Consider the following 26003-nt stretch of genomic DNA (forward strand, 5'->3'; position numbering starts at 1 on the left):
CTACCCAGGCAAGGCTCGAACCCGAATCGGTGAGGGACAAGTGGTTTGAAGTCAGCGACATTAATCACTCGGCTACGGAGGCACTGTGCTGCTTGAGTTACTAGTATGTAGAGTATAGTCATGCCAAGGAAATACCGCTGGAGTTACTGTTGTTCGGAACGTTACTGGAGTTACTGCTGCATGAACTCTGCCCAGTAACTATGTATGAATTATGGTCAATGGGAAGCAAGTATCACTGGCGTTACGGATGTAAGAACTCTTAGCAAGCTTGTGGCACGTGAGTTACCGTTGTATGAACTATGGTAAAGTGTAAGCATGTTGAGTTACTGCTGTATAAACTATGGCCAATGGCAATCATGTGCCACCCAAGTGACTGCTGTATGAACTCTTGTCAATGGCAAGCATCTACTGCTGGAGTAACTGTTGTATGAATTCTGGTCAATGGCAAGCATCTACTGCTTGCGTTCTGATGTGTGAACTCTTGTAAATGGAAAGAACTGCTGTTACTGAAGTGTGAACTTTGTTTAACAGCACTAATGCACCAGTGGAGTAAATACTGTGTATAATCTTGTCAAAGGCAAGCATGTACGTTTTGTACCTTAAGGAATGCTACTCAGGCTGAAACATAGGTAATAAATAAAAATGACGTGTAATATTAGGTAGTTTTGACTCTTTTTAATAACTATATAAGCATGCATCATCTAAGTTATTTACGTGATCCTCGGAGATCTGTTCTCAAGATGAGCTTCGTTTGTAAATGGTTCGCTCATAAAAGTCTTAAAAACAAAGGAAAATATTTAACACCGTATTTTATTGATTAAACTACGTGTGGCATTAGCAAACAGTATTTTAACAACAAGGTTTGATTCACATCATAATTAAACAAAGAACTCTTCTTCACAGTGGCACTGATTGTTTCAAGACAGTGTCCATTGCATTGCGCTCATTTGTTTTTCAGCTTTGTTCTTTTTGTCTAATTGTTTTACTTTTTATGTAAATTTTGAATCATTTATACATTCATATATACTCTACTCTAACTTTTCGTTTTGTTCCAGGTTCGAAGGTATTCCTAAGAGTTTCAGTGTCTTTTCTAGTTACCTGATAGACAATAACATATTAACATCAGCTTACAGCAATGCTTTCAGAAAAGTTGTCTAACCGGAACAGGCTGAATATCACTTATCCAGTGATAAATGCATCACTTTTCAAATAAAACTGACAATGTAATTGAATGATTGAATCTAACGTGTTTGCTTGATAAAATAATAATAATGACAATGATAAAAAATTAAATTATGAAAATAAAGTTTTCTCAATGAATGCTGCTGTTTTTTGATACTTTTTATACAATAACTATATTTAAAAGTTGATTTTAATGCTTTACTCCAAATCAAGGAACACTTATCGTATCGATCAAGATTTGTTCAAAGAACTCATTGAATAAAAAAAAACAAATACAAATTATTCATTAAAAAGGAATGGCTTAGCTAGTTGAGAAAATATATTACAAAAAGACAATTGATTCAAGCTAGTTAGTGTCCGATGCTTGAAATTGTAGCATATGTACACGACGTCCTGAAAATACAAATTTACTTCTGACCTATTTCCTCAAGCTGTATACGTTTTCTTTTCAATCAGCCCCACCCCTTTACGTACTATTGGGATGGATCGGTGGCAATATTAGCGCAGAAATTGGCGGCAAAGCCTAATAGGAAAATTAAACTAATAATAGACTATCATAAAATGCCAGGTTAGGTTGAGGATTGTTTATATTTTGATTCCCGGCGTTCTCCTACAGTCCTACATTCGGAAAATAACTAAAAATAATAGAACAAAAACATTGCTGTTCACATAATTGGAGTAATTCACACTTTTTTACATAATAATTTCATGTATAAAACTCTTCTGAATATCACAAAAAAATATTATTATTATTATTATTATTATTATTATTATTATTACTCATTGAATCACTGATAGTACATTTCCGCAGATTTCTGTTGACAACCAATTATCTTTATTTATGTTTGTTAACAGAAAATGGAAAGTGGTAATAATATGAACACATATTTGATGCAAAGAGGATTTACCAAGCAAAGCTTGCAAGAATGTAGTCTAGTTATGTATGATTGTGGTGACACAATAATTTGGTGAAATATCACTCGGCACAATAATTATTTTGAATTGCTGACGAATTAACACCTAAGTAATGGGAGTGATCATCACAGTCGATGACAGAGCTGCAAATGTCTCACAGCTGTGGATCTTCAAATTCTAAAACAATTCCTGAGACAACTTTATCTAATGTGACAGAAATTCCTTCCAGACTTGAAACTATATTGTTTTCGATTCAAGTTTATTGTTATATCACTGCTTTCATAATGTCAAACAAAAACTGATATTATGTCAGTGTGTAGAAATAATAAGCTGTAGTCTGTTTTGTAACGACTTATTGCCCTAGGCTTATTGTCTACTTTTTTCAATATTTGCCCCCACCCCTCCCCCCACCCCCACCCCCATGATAAAATCCAGTGTTGTATATTTTCTGATCCCTCGTTTAGGCTTGTTCTAGGTTTCTAGGTGACAAAAGGGTTGTTATATATTTTATTGCCTCTCATCAAACTCAGTCTAACCTATACTGCATGTTATTTTGTTTTGTTTCTTTATGCTTCCATAGGATCTTCTCAAAGATATTGTAAACTGTCACAGCAGCCCTCTGAAAGTGTCTCCTGACAGTGTCTCCGTACACGAACGTATTGCTTTTATAGTTTACTGACCAGTCGGCATCGGGATCATGGAGTCCATTTAAAGTATTTTCACGATAGATTTTACTGATAAGAGGAGTAATAGTGTTACAGATTTCAGTAACTCATTCAAACCGAATCTGATAATATTTTGCTTGGTTTCGGCCTTTGCTATTAAAAGATCTTAAAAATTATATAGTGTCAAAATATCAGTTTTAAGATGCCTTGTTGCAGCCGAGAAATGTTTTATTGTACTTGACCCCATGCTATTATATATTCTGGCCCTTTGGGATGATGTAGTCTATTCAATGTATTCTAGAGAGCAGAAATTCAAAGAATCCATTACTGGTCGTGTAAAGGTTTGGTAGATTTCATTACCTCTTATAAGCAAATGCTATCAATTTGCTTTGTTGCGTTAAATGCTTCCAAGGCATCTTCATATAGATTTTATCAATGAATTTAAAACTGGTCACCATTTATATGTCAAGTAAAGGCAATTTTCATGTTCGATATAAACTTTATTAACGTTTGATTATGAAGAGGAATGTCTGCGAGTAGTTATAAGTTACGTTATATGCTTTCAAGTTTTATCGAAGTTACTTGGTAAGTTAAAAGTGAAACTAGATATTTATTTATTAATGTCTGTCTATGCTATATTAGTGTTTTTTATCACGTGTCACATTTACGTGACCATGGTTTATTGCATTATGGCAAACCCCATACATTTTGGATTTCTTTTAATTGCCTAAAGACAGACCTTCAGCACAAAGATAGTATCGCAAGAAGTGAAAGGCTAGAAATGCTGATAAAAAGATGTAATATATTGCTATTTTTACATAGCAAAAAGTAGTAAAGACATTTAGTACTTTCTAACCTGTATAGTTTTATACAGTATACTGCTGCTCTTTTGAGAAGACGTAACTTTCTATTCGTAAATATTTTAAAAATTCCAGGAATCAACTGATAAATTGTCAAGAACATGGGAAACACAATTGAATATTTTTATGTAATACGACAGGCGATGATTGTTTATTGCATTGTGTTACAAACTATTTAAATATTTAAAATTTTAAGAAATCACACAGCTCTTTCAAGAAGTTACACTTACTATATTGTTTAGATATTTTACACCCTTAAGATACCAGGGTCTCTAACTATAGAAAATTAAATATTTAAGTATTTCTTTAAATTGCTTTCCTATTTCTATGAACCAACTAAATGCGAACTTTCATATTGCGATCTTGCTGTGTGTTTGGTATGTTAACTCAAAAGTCTAAAACTAAGGAGCATGTATTTTATTAAGAAACAAGAATCTTAATAAATATATTCAGATAACATATTTCAATTTTTTCTGGAAGATTTTCACTAGTAAATCTGAAAATTATGCATATGAACAATGTTAATACGTGTTCTATAGCCAGAAAGAGTGATTGAGATTGAACTGAAGTTCAGTACCAAAAAACAGTTCAAAACTAAACTGTACGCCATGATTTCTCTACTCTTTCTCTGCTGTTTTGAATTTATTTTAGCATTATTTCTGTTAGACTTCATGTATGGCAGTAATTAATTAACTGAATTGTGGGTAGTTGCTTTGCTGGTTAAGGTGCCGTCCGCTCAACCTGAGGGTCTTGGATTCGAGTCACACTGGAGTCGCGACCGCATTTTCTCATATAGTACTATATTTTTCAGGAAGCGGATTCAAGAGTGGTTCAACAAAGTTTGAAAATTTCGTCTCAACTGAAGCAAAATAAATTGGTATAAACTGACTGTTAATGGCATTAATCAGTCATGTGAAAACAAAACATGTATAAAACCATAACATTCAAAATTGAGTGTCGGTGCAGGTTGAACGTTCTCACAGAATGCAATGGCACTGTTCCATTGACTCAGGAAGACTACACAACATTAAAGTATTCAAATACATGTTTTGAATGTGCTGATGTTAAAAAGTACCCACACAAAATGGAGAGAAAAGGAGCATACCAAATATGGATGGAGCTTATTATGAAATACTTTTCAGTCTTATATCATATGTATAAAATGTATGAATTCGGATTAAAAGCGTTACAACGAGATAAAGTACACTGTATTTGTTTTAAATATCCGACACTACGAGCGGTTTTCAATGACCTTAAAATAATTTGAGATTAATTTCAAAGCCAACATGCGTATTGGAAATTTCAATCACAGAATATTTGATACTATATTATTTGTCAGCAAAATAATATTATTTGATCAAGAGTACACAAGACAACTACAGTAGTTTTGCTCTTAATTTCTTCTAGAAAATGCGTTACAGAAAATGTACACTTGGGATTACATTAGAGAAAATACGAAAACGATTGATTGCATTTTATACAAGAGAAGGGAAATGTGCATTAAATATCATACTATAATTCCCAAAGATAGAATGAATTCCTCACGTCAAATGGTTAATTAATCTTTTTTTCACAAATGCACTTGTCTTGAGGTGACAAACTCTTCCTGAAAAAATCTAAGTTACGTCTCTCTTTTTGTAATTTAGATAAGTCTTAGCACGAGAGGTCATTACACGTTTCTACCTGCTTAAATATCTGTTCACGTCGTCTTATTATATCAATAAGCATTAGACTTTACGATACAGACGAAAAGTGCAAAGTTCAAGATTCATGCATTTTAAGGTTTGCTTTAGCACTCACTTATTTTCCTAATCCATGAAAATTAAAAGTTACATAAAACTTTGATCAATGGCTTCTATATATAAAAGTGAAAATGTTGCAATTATAACTATAAAATTAGGGGCCGTGAGATGCATGTCATTCAATCTTGTCATTATTATCAAACTTTTCAGTACTCTTGCAACAAGACACATTTTGTGTGTTTCGTGAAAATTATATGAGAAAATAGTTCTCTTACATATTTAAACAACGCGAAATACGGCAATTCATGTCCAATTTAGTGTACTATTTCTGGTGCCTTCTGCATGCACTCTTCTTTTATCCTCAAAACAATCCCACGCCTAGGAATGCCGGTCAAAAGAATAGATGATTTCAGACGATATACTATTACGGATTTTTGGGATAAGTGACGAGGGTTTCAGGACGATGAATATTTTATTCCAATCATGAAAATGAAAGTAGGTGGTCATTTAACAAAACTGGTATGTCTGCTCAGGTGTAGCTGATTTTTGATAATGCACTGTAATTTTGCCACAAAAAAAAGATGAGTGCGATGGTTTATTTGGGACAAATGTTTCTCTGTTTTCGATTAAACTACCTCAAGTGCTCGACATAATATGTGTTCATTCGAGAGAAGATGTCGTGCTGTCGAAGTAAGATAGCATGCACTCGAGATAAGAACTCGAGCAATGGAAATAAGATGCCGTGCGCTCGAAATATGATGTCTTTATATCAAGATAAATTGCCGTGAAAAATGGAGTGCTGGAGGTTATTGTTCTTAAGCAAAATGATTATGACCGCCCGAGTTTCATAGCTAAGACACATGTTGAAGCCACTTGCTGCAAATCGAGTTGTATGAAAAGCCTATGTAAAAAGGTTCCATGAAGAATAAATATTTTGTGATACATAAAAATTTAAACAATAATCCATATTCAAGTTAAAACTCTTATCAAGATGCCATTCACAAAATTGCTAAAGGGTCACATAAGGAACATTTTTTTGTTTGTAATTATTGTAAAATCGAACGGGCGGTTGCAAACAAAATAATTTAGCAGAGAGTTTCATGTATGGCTTTCTGCTTAAATTATTGTAGCCTGCTCTAACACAGGCACTGCTTATTTTAATATGTATAATGTGGATACTTTGAACATTTTGAAATAAAAATACGTCCAAATTACCCATAATTCTCATCAAACACTGTTGTCGTAAATCTGTCGCGCTGAAAACAGATATTCGTGACTTTGAGAAATGGTTCGTCATGAAATCTGTGACATTTAACGAAAAACGTTTTTTAATTTGGTCTTTAAGTTGTCGACGGTAGTAGGTTTAGGGCATGCATTTTTTTAAATTTAATTACCTCGAGCGCTCGATATAAGACGTTTTGCGATCAAAATAAGATGCCGGGTGTTCGAGATAAGATTACACTCGAGATTATACGTAGAGCAATCGAGGTATTCTCATGTTGCCTTTTTTACCTACATCTCTATACCTTTTCTAAGATTTGGGAATTGCTGGTAGTGAATTTACCTGAATAATTAAACAATTAGCACAAAGTGCTCAGGGTGAGCTACTGTGATCGCTCACCGTCCATCGTCCGTCCGTCCGTTCACACTTTCCTTTAAACAACATCTCCTCAGTAACAATTAGGTGGAAGTTGATGAAACTTGGCCTGGATACAAGCATTTTTGTATGGAGTCCGGAAATTCGAGTCATGCATTCATTTTACACAAAATACTCATTTGCTGGAATACATCATAAATAACCAGTTGAATATAAATGCCTTTTAACCTAATGTAAATGTTTTATTAAGAAAATCGAGCGGGCCAAAAATACAAAACCGGTCTTGCCATTTTAAAATAACTTAATCATAAAACTACATACATATTAGTCATTATATTCATTCGGTGCAAACACAAAGTAAACCAGTCTAGATAAAAACAGCGATTAATTTATTGAATTAAGAAGGTTGAAATTATGGAACGCCGTGCACGTGGCTGTCTTATATGGACATTTTTTATGTTATTCATTCGTTTTAAGAATATACAGGTTCATTCGGCCATTATATAAATTGGAAATGTAATATATGGAACCAACTTTTCCTTATATGATAGCAAAACATTATTATATAGATTCGATTTCCTTTTATATACATTTAAAATGTAAAATATGGAACGGTTTCGTCTTTATATGGAACCAATTTTTTTCATTATATGATAGCATTCAATAGTATATAGATTCGATTTCCCTTTATATGCATTCAAACTGTTATCATATGGAACAGTTTTGTCTTTATATGGGACCAACCTTTCATTATATGAGAGCGAAACATTACTATATAGATTCGATTTTATATCAATCAAAATGTAATATATGGAAACGTTTTGTCTATATATGGAACCAACTTTTCATTATATGATAGCAATTCAATAGTATATAGATTCGATTTCCCTTTATATGCATTCAAAATGTTATCATATGGAACTGTTTTGTCTTTATATGGAACCAACCTTTCATTATATGAGAGCGAAATATTACTATATAGATTCGATTTTATATCATTCAAAGTGTAATATATGGAACCCTTCTGTCTTTATATGGAACCAACTTTTCATTATATTATAGTAAAACATTATTACATGTACATAGATTCGATGTCCTTTTTATGTTTTCAGTATGTATTTTATGAAAGTGATTCGTCTTCTTTGGGACCTTCTGTTACGTGAGAAGGTATACACTGTAAAAAAAGGAAGTTTTGGAGAAAACTGGATTAAATCATTTGTGTAAATTCCTTCACCATCAGCCGATTATCTTTGTTTGACTTTAATTGACAGATAAATGAGACATAATGAAACTTCGAGTTGAATACATTACATATGGTAGAAGTAAGAGAAGTAGAGTGAAGAAAAGTTTTGACATATCAAACTGTCTATTGAAAATCTCTTGGAGACCGTATTGTCTTCCGCAGACACTACTCGGACTCCTGGCGTTTCAGAGAGCACATTATACAGAAAATGCGACAATACAACGTCTCTAAGCTTATTCCCACAAGTTGAGAAAGCTGTTAAATTGCACTGAAGGAGTTCCCTCATTATGGAGTAGCTATGTTCAAGAAGGTACTAAAGGAGAAAGGCACAAAAGGTAATACATTCAAAGAGGCCTTTAAATTCCGTTTGAGCACAAAACTGTTTTACCATCCGGCAAAGTAACTATAAACAAGAGGGTCATGCTGACTCTGGATCGCCCACCTGTGTAATAGTGGCTACATGCCATCAATAACAACAAAGTAAGTCGCAGCTGAAATATAGCCCATAGTCCTTTGATTTGACCGGATGACCTCCGTGTTTTTGACCCAATATGATCCAGTTTACAACTTGACCTAGAAACTATCATGACAAACACTCTGACTGAGTCTCGTCATTATTGCACTGATAATACGGCCTCTTAAGTGTTAACAAGCCTTTCCTTTAATCTGGCAGTGTGACCTAGTTGTTGACCCCAAAATAACCCAGTTTCGAACTGGACCTAAAAGCAACTATTTTGACCAAGTTTCATTTTCATTGTACTGAAAATATTGCCACTAGAGTGTTAACAAAATGAATAAACCTGCACTTTGCGTATATTCTTTATATCTATTCAAGTCACTCTAGAATGCTTCATGCAGTTAAAGAGAATTGAAATAAAAAATCCGATATGCTAAAATTGTAAATACTCTATCACTATTTCTTTATTTTAGGTACAATGATTCCGGTTAAGAAATTCTCTCTGAGGCGGATTGATGAACATGGGTTATGTAAACGGAAAGTTAAGAGGCTAAGACGACGTGTTTATAGTTTAAGGACTCCGAACGAGTTATGACATATTGACACAAACCATAAATCAATAAGATACCATTTTGTGATCTGTGGTGGTGTGGATGGTTTTAGTCGTTTAATAACATTTCTGGTATGTACCGATAACAATAAAGCATCAACTGTGCTAAACTTCAAAATTGGCATAGAGGAATACGGGACACCACTAACAGTAAGATCAGACATGGGGCTGGAAAATGTCATATTAGCTGAATACATGAAAATGTTCGCGGACCGCACAGTATGTTGAAAGGAAAAAGCACACATAATCAGAGAATAGAAAGACTTTTGCGTGACGTTTTTGAACTTAGAATGCCCTGTCAATTGGATCTTTGAAAATCATCGTATTGAGATATACTCCAAATCAAAGCGGATGATAGACAGGTTCTTTGATGAAGTTTCAAAGTACATGCATCGAATGCCCAAACCAAACTTGTGATTTGATTGCATAAAATATTTGTTCTGATTGTTTTTTAAACTGTAATCAACCAGTTATGAATCGACTGTATTGCAAGTTTATTTGAACAATAACATAAAGAAGCTAGAAGATACGGCCGGAAACGTAGAGAAAAAATGACTTACGACAGTTCTAGGCACAATCAGGGCAATTTTCCTTGTTTATCTTACATAAAAATATTGAAGACGTTCAATACATAACAATATCATTTCCACAGCAAGGGATTCCCAATTACGGACCATTTACGTGTTGGTTATGGCAGAAAGCCTCATTACCCTGCATTGCCTTTGAACAATACAGGTTATTTTCGTGGTTATAATGAAAAATCTTGCAATATGAAGAATATAAACTTAGGTAAAATTACAATATCTTCCGAATAAAACTATTTTGTCATTGTGTAAATCTGTAATTTGTCATAATTAGTAGTCTTGAAAGCCACAGAGCATTGGCTCAGTTGAGTTTACAGTATGCTATGTAATGTAAGAAGGAAGTGCCTTTGGCAGCACATGAAAGTATTTTAAGGATTCGACAAGGTGAAATAGATTTAAAGCTTGGAAGCTTTATTTCAAGTTTCATCTTCATTTCATAGAGCATATATATATATATATAAGTATTCAAAACAAATAAAATTTGGACCTGAAAGCATTTCTTAAAAATCCTACATATTTCAGTTTATAAGTATTCTTGCGTAAAAGATACTGAAATTCTGCTTAATAAATGGCAGCTTTGGTCTGTAATGCCTGTTTCAACTGTATGTGTTACTTACATGTAAGTTGTTTACCGAACAATCGTTACTGGGAATAATCAGCACTAGACCTTTGAACTCAGTACAGAATAACCAAATTTTTCAGACAAATAGGCAGAGCGATTCGAACCAATAGTTTTCTTTGTGTATTACTGAGTAAAAACAAGCAACCCCAGTCCGGGGCCAATTTTGATCCCATGGGCATTATTTGAACGGTCCACTAAACGACACTACATACCAAATATCTAAGCTCTTGGTATTGGGGTTTCTGACAAAAAGATTTTCCGTTGCCATGCTAGAGTTCGCATGGTTTGGAGTTTGTTTTCTTAACACCTTTGGTAGAGAACAAACCAAGGATAACTACAGGGAAACCGATCTTCATTACATGAAGACGAGGGCCATTTGGGAACAAGTTGAGTTTTTCTAACACAAGCAGATTTCTACAAGTCCCTTTGTATTTTTAAAACAAAAGATTACAGAGGGATCTTGGCACCCACCATTGAATGATCTGTCTGATAGAAAATGTTATGCGAAATGTATCTGAATATAAGCAGGGCAATTGATTAGGATTTTTGTTCTGGTATCTATGACCTTGACCACATCACCTCAGAATCAATAAGGGTAATCTACACATCATGACAGGTAAACTTATGTAGTTTCAAGGTCCTCAGTGAAATGGATCTCCAGTTATTGAGCAGAAAACATTTTCGGTATTCAGGTCCCTGTGACCTTGAATTTTGACCTCATAGGGGGTCACCTACACATCAAGACCAACAAACTATAAAGTGTCAAGGTCCGCAGGTAAAATGATTTTTCGGTTATTGAGCAGAAACATTTCTTTATGTTCAGGTCACTGTGATCTTGATCTTTAACCCGGTGACCCCATTCTCACTTAGGATCAACTACCGTACAGGGGATCATTCTGGCCAAGTTTCATTGAAATCTCCCAGTAGTTTCTGACAAAAAGCGATAACAAAATGTTCTTAAATTTCACCAACTAGGGTACTGGGGGATCAGTCTGGCCAAGTTTCATTGAAATCCCTCAATTGTTTCTGAATAGTAGCGATTACAAGAATTGCTAACGGACGGACGGACCATGAACAAAAAGCGATTTGATTTGCCCACTATCTGTTCAGATGGTGGGCTAAAAAACGACAAAATGCACACACCCTGTAGCTGAAATCACATAATTGATCAATACAGTCGATATATTGATCTGCATGCGGAACAATTTTCCCCAGGGCAATGAGCCAGAATCCAAAATTTAAAGTCAATATAATTTCTGATTCAAATGTTATTTTTAAGAATAGATTTTAAGAAGCAGAAGATACTATTTTTTAAAATGCCTAAAACATTAAAAAAAACATCTACTACCCAAATGGCTTATTGATGTGTAGTTTTGAACAATTTGATTCAGTGGTTTCTGAGGAGATGTCATTTGAAGCAATTGTTGACAGCGGCAGCCGACGGACAAAAAAAAATCATACTAAAGGCTGCACCTGACCGAAACCTGACATTTAGTAAAGTGAGCTAAAACCAAGAGGGCCAAGATAAGAAATAGCTCAACTTAGAAAAAATGGAAAGGTGATTTGGTGCAATGTTACAGTCTCAGAACAATCAATTCAATTAAGCAAGAAAAATTAAAAGTCCGTCCTTATGTAAGTCTGTCTTAGAGTAACCTCCTGTGTGGAGTAAATTATGACCCTAAAGGAATAATTTGAAGCAACGAGGACCATCGGATGATATTATAAACTATATGTAGTAAGAAACCTAGAACTGCTCAGTCATTTGAATATTGCATCTTTGCGTAGAAGTTACCCTACAAAAAGCCTTAAATTTTAAGCACTAACAAGCTGTGACCTTGACCTTGATCCGAACAAAAGACCTAGCCAATATGCACATCTCTTGATATGTAAGTTTTTAAACCAAGCCAGTGCTTTCCGAGGAAATAGGTTGAAACCATTACAGTAATGTTACAGTAAGCCCAGTGGTTTAGGAGATGGTCTTTGAATGAAAATGTCGACAACGGACGGACAATGGACGGACGAAAGGCGATCCTATGAAAAGCTCATGTGAGCTAAAAAAAGCAAAAACAAAACAAGTAACAGTATCAACCTGTATCATTTTTCATGATTTTCATAAACAGCTTTAACATCAAGATTTCAGATCATAAAATCCGTCATAAACGTTGTGAAAATTACTAAAAGTGAAGCTGTTTTTTTACTTTGTGAATGAGCAACAACAATCAATCAATAACAAATTAAGTATTTAAGGTCTAAAAATTGATTTTACATCACATTATAATTGGATTAGAACTGTAAAGTATCTAAACTTTAAAACAAATTCAAAAACAACAGGACACCTTGCAAAAGTCAGGATATGAATTCTAGAATATGTAATTTCTATTCAATATATTATGTATTTTGACACTAAATCCAACAAAAGCTGTCCCCGCACAGCGCGCTCCACTATTCGGTTGATTGAGAGTAAAATAGGTTGTGTCAGTGATAAGAGTCCTTCATATCGTAAATTTTAAAAAGGAGATACGTTAAAAAGTAGAAAAACCCTAGTCCTGATTTTGTTGAAAGGTAAGTATGGAAGGGGTGTTATTTTGTCACAAATGCACATCTGAGTTATGGATGGATATTGTGACTACATATGTGAATGTTGTTAGTAAAGACATATATTGAGTTTCAAGCCAATATATTTGTATCAAATGTTATCCAGAAAAAAGAAGAGTGCGCTAAAACTGTAACCAAATATGAAAAGGCAATAATTCTGTCAAATTCAAAAAAAGATTTATGTGTGTTGTTTCCACGCATGCAGATGCTGAGGGTAAAGATATCTTTTAAGTTTCAACTTATTATCTTTGATAATACAAAAGATATCTCCAGAAAACAAAGCTTGTCTAAACATTTTAACAAAGTTCGAAAGGGCATACATGTAATTCTGTCAAAAATGCAAATCAGAGTTATGGGAATTGTTTCTACACATAAAGGTGATGATAATAATGATGTTCTAAATATATGTCCGGAACACAAAGCTTGCCTTAAAACTTTAATCTGAAAATAATCAAAGTATAACACCTTGGTGACCTTGACCTTGGGCATATTGGGCACCTGCACACACTTTTTGTATGTTGCTCAAAGTTTGTGTGGAGTTACAGTAAACATTGCAGCAATAGTAACAAAAGCTATTACAAAAAATGTTGCCTAAAAACTTTTACCTGAAAAAAACTTAGATAAAACACCTAGGTGACCATATTTTTTTGTATAATTGGCACAACGTCTACATATACTTCGTTTGTATGCTGCGCAATGTTTATTCAGAGTTACAGTAAGATTGGAGGAATAGTAACAAAGGTAGTACGGAAATTATTAATATTACTATTATACTTCAACCAATGACGCCACGGGGCGAGTAGAAAAGCACTCCTATTTCCCGAATAGTGTAGCTAAAATGTTTGATGATTTATGTTAAGAGCTATATAAACCCAATGTCATTATTTATAATTAAACAAATTATTCTAATATTTGTCATGCATGTAGTTAAGCCATTTATGGAACAACACGAGCCCGCTTTACATTTTGTTACACAGAAGAGAATGGTTGAATGCATTGTGAGATTGGTACTAACATTTTAAATGCATACAAAGGGAGATATAATCTATATAGTAATGTTTTGTTATCATTTAATGAACAGTAGGTGAACGGTTCCATATATTACATTTTGAATGCATATAAAGGGAAATCAAACCTATGTACCAATGTTTTGCTATCATATAATGAAAAGTTGGTGAACGGTTCCATGTGCATAAAAAGAGAAATCAAATCTATAAAATAATGTTTTGCTATCATAAAATAAAATGTTGGTTCCATATAATGACGAAACGGTTAAGTATATTTTCCAATTTATATGATGAGCGAATGAATTTATATATTCTTAAAACGAATGAATAGCATGAAAAATAAAACAGCCACGCCGTTCCATATAAAATTATGGTATTGCGATCTTCATTGTAATCTAAGCTGGTGAATCATGTCGTTGATCTTTGAAGCGATTCATTTATCTCATACATATAATTTTTAAAAAAAAATCACAATAAAGAGGTATTTAAGTGTTCATTTCACGTTTAAAGTCAATAAAGTCTTGGTCAAAGTTGTTCCAGATAAAGCGAATCGAATAGTTGTACAAAATGCACGTTTAAATAAATCATGTTTTTGAATGACTTCAATTAATAGTTTTAACACGTAATGAAACACAAAAACTATTATTGCAAATAAATCAAGATGTCGCAGTTTTAAACATTTTTAAGATGCATTGCTGTAGTTTGTGCCTGTTATAGCTCACTTTCATGAGGTAAATATTTCAAAAATAATTTAAATTTGTGAGAAAGAAAAAAACAATTAATTACATTGGAATTTGTTTTGATTTTTTGTGTAATACGAGCTGCCATTTTTTTAAATCCACCATAAAGCTTCGGAATGTGACAATGTAAACAAATATGCTAGGTTCGTGAAAAATAAACCGGTGAATGCAAAATAGATCATATTGTAATTAATAGTCAAATTACAAATAAATCCAGGATTTATCAATTCCAGCATATGTAAATCATTATTTTTGAAATTATGGTATTGTTTACCGTGTTTTACGTAATATGGAAAAATATGGCTGATGTCGTGTTTGTAATAACGAGAAATAAAAATAATCGTTAAAACCTTGAATACATGCTTTTGATAGTATTATTAATTTGTGCTCCCCCGGTTAAAGCGACTAACCCACACATCGTGGTGTGAGATTTTTAAAAAATCAAATGTTTCCTATATTCACCTTTATGTCGCATATTTGAAGTTCTAATTAAGAAGTAATAAGTTCCCAAGCGTGGTGTATCGTAGAATAACCCGTGTTTTGAGTTCTTATGTGTAAGAATATATCACGAAGTCCGTAGGCCTGAGTGATATATTGTTTCGTATGAGAACGAACACTTCGGGTTATTCTACGATAAATCACAATTAGGAACTTGTTATTTCGATTCTAACACGACATACTAGTATCAGTGGTGTTAGAAAAAATGGTAACTACTTTTTACAACCGTGCTACGCACCTGGATCGGATGACATCATTGCAGGCGCATGGGTTATTGCAGAATAACCTGAGATAGATTCCGCTCTACATGTACATGATGTATTCTGGTCGTGTTAGAATAATGCATTTTTCATCCAATTCTGTTAAAAGTCGTAGTTTTCCTAATCAATTAAAAATAAAAACATTCGTCTTCTATTTCAGCGAGCACCTTGCAAACATCACGTGACAATGAGAGAAAATTACACCCAACCTGATACTCAATAGAGCGCACACGTAAAGGTATCGCAAGGTATTATGGCGTTTAGAAATGTGAACAAACGAAACAATAACATTAATAAAAGGAAGTCGGTACATTACGCTTACGATGCAGTCAGTGATGTGGTTACGGAATTCGTATTATACTTTTTCGTCGGGAGTTCGTTTCCTTGACCCGTAAATATTTTGTTTTTAAAACTATATTTTAATTCTTTTTCTTCAATACGATTCAACGTAGACAAGACGAGTAAGTTAATCTAGCTCTAACTTGTTCACTAACTTATATATGTCACAATTGACACGTAATTATGTTTAAATACACTCCGCCTTTAATATGATCTTATCTTTTTGAAGCTTTCCTGTAATACTTTTAAAGCAGTAAGGGTTAGTTTTATAAATCTTATAACAATCTTACACTTAACTTTAGTAAAAGCAGTGCCCGGTCATAATTTCAGTATCGATTGATTTAAAGATACTACCGATTTTGTACGAAAATAAGAACAAAACAATAAATTAGAAACCAGAGGAAAACAAACTTACACAAAGTATGTAATGCAAAAAAAAATGTTGGTCGGATGCAAGGTTCGAACCGTTAAAACTGCCAATACAAAATGAATATATATATCCAACCACTCAGCCTACTGCGCCGTCAAGCCAAATATTGATTTTACTTCGTATATGCTGCTGACTGTTTATTTACATATTGCTGAAAATAAAACAAAAAGGTCATAACACTGGCGATACCTATACTTACGCGGTGTGCTCTATTATTAGTGACGGAAGCAAAAATACGCATGCGCAGTTTTGGTTTGCTGCCCATGCGATGATAGTGTCTAAAATACTATCGCTTTTCGTTCTATATTTATCAATGTTTACGAAATAACGGTTTATAAAAGTGTATGAGAAAAACTAAGAAAATTCGAATGTTCCCGTAATTCTAGAAACTAGAAACTGATCAACCATTAAGTTTCCTGTAAATATATGAAACAGTCACTGGGCCGGGCGACATTTTGCCTTTTGATGAACAATTATTTCAAAAAACACAAATCACAATGTGTGGGTTAGTCGCTTTAAGGTTGACCGTTTCCAAGAACAACAAAATGGAAAAATTAAAAATTGTACCGAAATCGTAAAGTCATTATCTTTAAATACATTAGTCTTCATGTCGTGTTTCTTTATGCAAGAATAGTGACAATACACGTTTGTTTTGTGTATTAAAGTCTGCAGAAGCCCTTGGGATATGGTAGTGACCAAGACCGGAAGGCTTCTGCAGACGTTAATACATAATATGTTGTGTATCAACGTCCGTGTAGTAACGTCCGTAGAAGCCCTCGGGATATATTAGTGACCTAGACCGAAGGGCTTCTGCAGACGTTTATACACGAAATCACGTGTATTATCCCTTTATAAGTGTATATAAGTTTATTCGCTAATCGTAAATCGAATGCGGTCTACCTAATTCAGTATGCAATGAATACGAGTATAACTGTTACTCAAAATGCCATTATAAATAACAGAAAACCATTATCCAAGCGTTTGTCAAAATCTTAAACGATAGCTATAATAAAGTTTGGCGATTGTAGGACTGTATGTTACCCGTTATAATCAATATTGATTTTTGGCTAAATTACTCTGTATTTACTCCAAAATTGAAAAATTAAGGTCGAGTCCTGTGTGACTGTTTAAAATTTTGCAGACTTCATTTAAAAATAACCTTGGGCAGAAGTAAAACCTATCTATATTTCTTCCACAATATGTAATCTAAAGAGTAAATAGAGAACTTTTACCGCATGTAACTCGGTATTTTTAAAGATGTCTTATTCTGCCCCTTTCTGTTTCAGAGGTAAATTCACTTTGAACAGCAAGACATCACTTATCAAATGAATTGTTTTTTTTTTTCACTTTTGTACATTAAATAAATAATAATAGTCTTGACTTACTGGAAAAAAAGGAATATAAGGGGAAAAAATGGTCCCAACGGGGCTTGAACCTATGCCCCCTGAAAAATTAAGTCAAAGTAGGTTTATTTTAGGAACTGAATACTCTTCAAAAGGAGGTACACTATTATATGGGTCATATCTTAAATAAAATTAGCACCTGATTTTTCAATGTATCTTTTGACAGTGACATTAAATATAAAGACATGACACAGCAAATATCAAAAGGTCAAATCATAAATATTTCTCTAGTACATCTTCTTTATCTGGTTGACGGCGATATGTAAAAACTTCGTCGGCACGCAAAATAGATTAAAGTAACAGATATTACTCATTCAACTACACAATACATTTTTAAGACAACTTCTCTAGCTATTATTTTCCCTCGCTCAGTAAATCCAAAACTCTGGGTAATCTCGTAATTCTGCAAAGTTCAATGCTAGTACACAGTTAATGGAGGGATAGAGTATTTTGAGTTTACATTAAAGTAATTTCTGACTTTCAAACTCAGCAGAATTTCTGAGAAGTAATGTTTTATTTACGTCCATTGCAAGTCGTTTATGGCGTGCCTGTACATGTTTTTGTAACTTTAATGCTTCTCGGAAAGGCTTGAAAAGCTGATGCTCCGGCGATGAATCATCTATGTTTTCTAGTCTTTTGATAAAAACAGAGAAGGCTTCCCAAATATCTCTTCTTTGATCGGAACTTCCATACAACATTGTTTTCGAAAATAATGATGCACTTTGTTCTTCATTTTGCAAAATAAACTTTGTAAATGTTGCTTGAAAATCCTGTTGTTCGTCAGGATTCAGCATGTTGTTAAAAACATACAATATATCCAGCACACACGAGGATACATCTCGTGAACTTTCACTGCAAGAATAATGATGATGTATGGTTGCACATTTAATCTGATAAGATGTGATATTAAACCCTAGTGAATGCCTGGAAAGTCCATGCTGGTCAGCGTTGTAATCCTTACCATTTATAAGGTATTTCAGCAGTCTGTACACTTGAACATGTTCTTTTGAAAGTACATTTTTCATGAACTGTACTTCGGTTTCTGCCAGTGTTAAGAGAACTTTGACTGGAGATACAATAGGTTTGGCGATGTAATGTACTCTGCCGTTTTCAAGAACATTTTCATAAAAGATATCTGGATAAACATTTTTTCTTTCAAGATGATCTCTTACATTGTTAGATCGCAGTGCGAATACCAGGTCTACATTGATTATGCATGATACATCTGAACTGCTTATGTAATGAAACTGTATTGTTTGTGCAGGCCCTCCATTAGTAACATCTAGTACTTTAAGAATTGCAGATTTAGGAACTTTTTCCTTCAAAGCCCTTTTCCTAAGATAAACTGTTGAACGATCTATCGTGACAGTAGAAGAGCGTGTAGACCTAAATGGTTCATATTCGTAAGCTGTTTTTTTTTCATTTACTGTACGGTTTAATAGGGGTAGATTTGGAAACTCTTGAGTAGTTGGTTTTGCACTGACTTCACCAAAAACTACCATAAAATCAAATTCCTTCGGAAAATGATTTTTGGTTTTCTCATAATAGCTTCCAACTTTAATCAGTTCATAGTCTTGAAAAACTTTAACACCCTTGGCACAACTTACAATTTTAAACTGCTTGAAATAATCACTTAATATTTGATTAATAATCACCTCAATGCCTGTTTCTATATCTTCACTAGCCGAGAACTTGCACTGTGTGTCATAAATGTTCTGAAGATAGCGTTGTAGACTCCGGTTGTGTGTCACATTGTTTCTAGTTGAATGAAAATTTTCCATCAGCTCTTATATAATTTTCATCTGTAAGCAATAAACAGTTATATAACCCTTTCATATTTATATATATTTTATTTGAATGTTATTTATCATTAGAATCGCACCTTATTTACCAAATATATGTAGTAATTAGTAAACATTCATAATCCCTAAAAGACAAAGGCAAATAGAGACGATGCCTTGAAACAGTTAGTACTTTGGAAAGAAGAAAATGTTTGGTTCAATGTCGTACTATCAGCCAGTTTCAAACCAACTAAAATCCCACGTGATATAATAAAATCCTACTGAGGTTCTAACATAAGCGCTACGTTTATAAGAAATAAAACGTACATATATGGTCAAACAGAGGCCACAGTGTAGCAATTAACATAGTAGATATATATATATCTGACATTAGTAACTACATTTACAAGCTGTTCAGTAATATTCCCTTCCTATAGCTGTTAAGGCTTCATTATAACAATAATTGTAATACATAGAGGATGCTCATATTGAATTGATAAAACGAGTTGAATAAAGTATTAGAATGCAAGGCTGTGTCAAGTTGCTTTATTACAATAGTGTTATACCAAAGTTATGTTAACCCTACAACGTCAAACATGTGCTAGAACAGTTTAAATAACATTGAAAACGTTACAAACATCGAGAGTTCCATGTAGTTTCTGACTGCAAATGTTATTTCTAACCTCAGTTTAACATGCAGGTTTAGAGCTCCTATTCCAGATCAGTATGTTACTTCAAGAACTACATCAAAATCAGTAGTTATCGACTAAGTGTGTTTTACTGAAATGTTTAATGTAGATTATCTAATTTAAGGTAAACTTAGTTCAATACACTAAGAACTAAAACATGGATTAGTACAGTTTATGTTTTGCCAATTACACATATTTGAAGTAAAACTATTGTAGAAACTGTAAACATATCGGAAACTTTTAGTTTTTTAAGAATTAAGCTAACTAAAAGATCATTCTCTTAACCTTTAGCCTACTGGCAGCAAAATCTTCTGCCATGGTGGTCAGTGCTTACCAAGATCGGCCTGCACATCATCCTCTCTAGATATCCAGCCAGTAAAGTTTCATTTAACGCCCCTTCGAGTAATAAATGGCACTGCCCAAACTGAATGATAGACCAGTCCATTTTAGAAATTTAGCAGGGTAAATGGTAAGACAGATATCTACGCATTAGCGTATAATAAACAACGAAGCATCAAAAAATGTGGGAGAAAACACTAGGTAGTAAAATTTTCAAACAAATCTGTATGTCTTTAAACATGAAATAAAAAATCATAACTTTATCAAATACAAAAATACTGTTACGATGACCCTGAAACTTGTAAAGTTTGTAAAAAAAGAAAGCCCATAAAATCATGTTATGATATACATTGCCGCAGAAATGAGGAAAGAAGAGTCCGAAAAACTTGTGTTGATCTTTTCTTCCTTGGGAATCAACATTTGAATAATCATCATAAATAACCAACACCCCCTCAAATCGCACCCAACGGACATGAGCTATCACAATATAACATTATTATAATGTTAAATATCATGAATATTTTTAAATGAGTGTCACAAAAAAAACTAAATAATTTATTTTTATTTTCAATAGTTCAGAACTTCTTAATATCAAGCGAATGATAACAATAAAGCACATATTGTTCTCTGAGACATGATATTACCTCGCGTATATAAACTCTTATAAACTGAAGAAAGAAGATCTTCGGTTACGGGCTCTTTCTTTACGACAGGCCTAGCAAGTAGACGTTTTGCTGTTTGTAACACATTATAAACTAATGAAGAATTAGTAGGTGAACTTAAAACATTAATTTCGTGAACCCAGTTTATAGCGTAGTAAAATTTATCAATCGGTTTTGCCGTAGAAGTACTATGTGTTTCACAATGCTTTGTGACAAATTATCCAATGTCTTAAGACATTTGTCAGTTCTAGTTTGAGGTATGGATATCATTCCAAATGCTGAATCAGATTCATTTCCTAGGAAATGAAATTCCTTTGAAATCAACGGTCTTGTAACCTTGCTGAATATATAAGGACTTGTTGGTAATCCAAATGGTAATACTAAAAAATTAAAATACTAGGTAATTCAGTTTTTGTCCTTCCATGAAAACCCCAAAAATTTAGTATGTGATGGAAAAAGTTCAATGAAATGACAAGGCCTAAAAATGCTTTGTTTCCGGTTGTCAGGATACGGGTTATAAGACCCAGGGAAGTGCCTACATTGTGTACGCCTTTAGTATCTTGAACAATGATATGGGTCCAATCGCAAAGGTGACAATGACTTAGACTAGCTGTCAAACGATGTAGAATGCCTTTGTTGAAACGTATAGATGGCGAGACCAAATATCTCATATATAGAATTTTCCTCTGGCTACCTTGACTAAATGATTCGTGTACCAATAATGCGTAAATGATTTCAGTTATGAGCTAGACAATTTCAGAGATCAGGCAAATCACTAAATGTTTCAAACTAACAATCTTCAATTAAAAATGATCAGCTCAAACTCCTATAGGCTGGAGACTGTACTTGACTGATCTTCTTGTTGAAGTTCCCGTCAGACAATGTCTTTGAATCAACAACATACGAGTCCTATCGCATAGATGCTCGGCTTCTGTCCTCTTAATTGAAGTTACAGCTCTATATGATTTACCTGACTCTGGATGCTCAGCACCTATATATTATCACATATAGCATTCAACTACCATATAGGTATGTCCCCAATGCCTTGGCTGTACTTCGCCAAAAACGCTGAACCGTCTATAAGCTGAAACTCTCCTACTATGTCAGTAGATTACCAAACTCTGGTTTTCTGTCTCAGCTTTCCGATGCTCAGCCTATATTTGCTATCGTCTAAAGCATTCAACTAGCCTTAAAGGTAAAATTCCTATGCGCTGGCCCTATAGTTCGAAACCTTGTTGAAATTCTGCAACTCTTCTTTCGTCTATAACTTAAACTTCTTCTTTTTGATAATTTATCCCCCCTGGCAGGGTAGTTGCAATAACCTACTTATCAAGGTACTGGGATAAATTATTAGTTGAATCCTCGATGTGTCTTCTTCAGTCGCTGGATGCCGAATGAGCTTTCTGTCATCCATCTACCTATTTATACCTTAGCAGACGTGAGCTTTGATTGGTGCTGTTTATAGAATGTGTTCTGATTGGTCCAAATTTATACAACGAATACTTGCTCTAGGTATGACGGTATTAAAACATTTCTTCTTTGAGTCGTATTAAATTGTCAAAGTCTACAGTGTTTTATTTTACTTTTCTTTCTTTCACTTGTTGCCAGACCATGTTTCTTGTATAAAATAATCCAAATCCTATTGAAAGCACAGAAAAAACAATATGTCGACCATAATGCAAGAGCAACGGCTAACTTTGAATGACATCACTATTGCTATTGTAAGCAATGTATTCTTCTGCAAACTTTCCCAGCAACCTTAGCTGTCACTAAGCAACATCACAAAACTACATATAACTATCTTCCATATATCTGACCTCTTCTAAAATACTCTAGAAGGATATTATTACTGATTAAATTGAAAATAAAAGCAATACCTAGCATGAAATGTATTTTTTACCCTCAAAAAATTGAACTATTTAGTGTCAGGGACTACATTCGAGTAGACCACGGAGGAATACCGGCGCATTACTACCGCAAGGCCTCTATCAAATATTTGGTTCCCTTTAACTATTGTATATGACATAATGTGCGATGCTGGCCCGACCCTAAATGTTTTTATGGCCTTGCAGAATTTTTTTTCAACTTTTTTTATCAAAACTGCACTTTTTATGCTTTAAACATGCCCAGTGATTGTAGAAATCAACTTACTGATTCTCTAAAGGCATAACCCCCTTATTTGTATTCATTTTGTGACACAAGAATAATTTCCGAAAAGTCTCCCTTATTAAAAGAAATCAACAAAACAATCCGACCTACCTACCCTAATTTTCTGGAGCATGTTACCGAAAACAAATAACGTTATAGGCCTAAGCTGAATGTATATCAAATTTAATCATCCAAAAGTTTGTCCAAGAAAAATAACGCGACTTTGATATTTTCATACCTGATTACTGTTTCCATAAATGTTTATTACTACTCTGAGGTCAAGGATCAGACGTTTCTTACCGTTATCTCGGACTGAAGTTGTGGGCGGGTTAACGATGTAAGGAATTCAGTCACACAGCTCGATTAAGTTTCTATCCAATAATTCTGATATAGCTTCACTTACAAAATCGCTGTTGTTTAAAGCAGATTTATTGTTACATAAAAATTGACGCGGGTTCTGAATAAAAAGGTATTTTATAGCCTTGTGAAACAGTATCAAGTATAAAGTTATTTGCACCTGTAGATTGCCAAAAAGGTAAACTATCTCCCGAGCGACCTCTAACCAAAATGTCTTTTTGTCCAGATTCATATTCATGATAATCTTTTGTCAATTTTGAATCTGTATTTTTTACGGAAACTTACAGAATGTGAAAAATACTCATCTTCCATAGTGTAATCTTGAGAATCTCTACTTTTTGGCGGGAGTCTGATCGGATATGTCGCTGTCGAACCCTGAAACGGCATAGGGACATGATCGACGAAGTGTTCGAAGGAGCAACATGAAAAACATGAGCCGTAAGCGACTGGTCTACTCACTGAGAAGTTGCCGGAGCTTCGAAAAAAAATCCCTCCCCTTGTTGGAAAAGTTGAAAAGCAGAAGGATAGTTGAAGCACCAGAAGTAACAGTAGCTGGAGGTGCTTTACGTGCTGAGTGTAAACGTTTGACCGGCGTTGACTTCCGTTTTTTGAGAGCCTGATTTTCGGCCTTGCGTAGTTTAGATTCGTCTTCGGAATCGCTAGCCAGTGGGTTAGAAGTGTAGCAATTGACTGTATCCCAGCCTCCCTCAGAGGTGTCGGCTATACGAATAAGTTTCTGGCATTTGGTAACATTTTTCAGTGTCTCATTTAGAACTTCTCGGCAATAGTGTGGTTTGCTATCGTCAATAGCCCAAACAGCTTCATTCAAAAAGTCAATAATTTTACAGTTAAATACGTACTGTATTTTGTTTCCTTGGCGTTTCCATTGAATATCAATGTCCAGCTTCAATTTTCTTTACTTCTTTGCCAACTGTAGCGTTACTATAACGTACTTCTTCTCTCAAGGCTGTAACTTCATCTCTATGATGTGAAAGCTGTCGGGAAATCTCAGCTAAATGTTCCGTTATCAAAGTAGTATTATCTGTTACCGGAGTTGACAAAGAAAACTTTACTACGGACATGTTGACTGTCGAGTGACCAAGCGCTAAAGTGAACTAACCACTTCGCAATGTGAGAAAATCATGCTCACTAGAGCGCGAAATAGCGCCCCCAGTGGTCCGTCAGGAACAACACGAGGGGAAATAATTGTCTTCAAATTCACTTCTTTTCAGCGAAAAGAATTATATTTACAAAACACGCACTCGTTTATGTATAAATTCGACCTTCACGTCCTGTCGATTAGTAGGAGATTCTTGCTAATGTTTTTGTAACAACTTTGAAGCATAAACATGTCATTTTCATTTCATGAAATATAAATACTTTGGATTCCGGTCGAATCAACATGTTTATTTAATTATTCAGAAACAGCATTCCTTTTCAGGTAGAAATATCCAATGCTGGTTAACCCAAAGCTTGCTGATGGTAATAATCAACTAACAAAACCAAACACAAAGAAAGCAAATAAAAAAAATGTTGTTTTTTTCGATCATCTGGTTTTCGTGTAATAAATGCATGTAGAAGAAACATTTAATTAAACTTATCAGAAACAACTGAATTCTGTTATTTGTTTCACAGAATTACTACAAATTTTAAAAGAAAAGTGAAAAATTACTTACGATTTTTCCTTTCTATGTTACCGCGATATATTGATTTGAACAAGCTCGCACAAGTAATATGTTCCACTATGTACAAATCACATACATACAATAAAAGTTACAATCAAAATAATGTAAAGGATTCGAAAAAAGATTTCATTGAAAACTTGTTTTAATTCACTTCCGTGTCAGTAAAGCATGGTATAAGGATAGGGTGTAACAAAAATATGGTTTTTGTCTAGTGATTTGTTAGTTTAAATTCTTTATATAGTTTTTCAACAAGATAAGTATGAAAATTTGAAATTATTTGAAAAATGCTGATTAGTCCCAAGAATTTGCTGCAGGTGGCCAGTTCGTGCGCGCGTAGGCGCGCCGGTCACGTCGGAATCGCTCCGAGGCAACGATGTATTGCTGCACTTTAGCGAAGTCAGATATATTCTGAGTCGTAGTTAGATGTTCATTACCAAACACGACCAGCAAATAACCTATATTTGGAAGCGTCCTGGTGCCAGCAGAGATTTAAATTTGTCTTACGTACGACTTACTATCTCCTACGTAGGAGTTAGTAACTCGTACGTATGTCACTGACTAAAAGACTCTCCAGCATGCGCAGTGGAACAATA

The 26003-nt window shown here is 34.1% G+C and overlaps 1 protein-coding gene across 1 annotated transcript; it reads right to left on the minus strand.

Annotated features, from left to right (window-relative positions):
- Window positions 1–12553: 12553 nt before the first annotated feature.
- LOC123555423 (uncharacterized) lies at window positions 12554–25498 on the minus strand. Its single transcript, XM_045346050.2, has 2 exons — window positions 25402–25498; window positions 12554–19551 (listed from the first exon to the last, which is right to left on the minus strand). The coding sequence occupies exon 2, from the start codon at window positions 19528–19530 to the stop codon at window positions 18211–18213; it is 1320 nt and encodes a 439-aa protein (XP_045201985.2). The 5' UTR covers window positions 19531–19551; window positions 25402–25498; the 3' UTR covers window positions 12554–18210.
- Window positions 25499–26003: the final 505 nt, after the last annotated feature.

Source organism: Mercenaria mercenaria, chromosome 7 (assembly GCF_021730395.1).
Source record: "Mercenaria mercenaria strain notata chromosome 7, MADL_Memer_1, whole genome shotgun sequence".
NCBI lineage: Eukaryota > Metazoa > Mollusca > Bivalvia > Venerida > Veneridae > Mercenaria > Mercenaria mercenaria.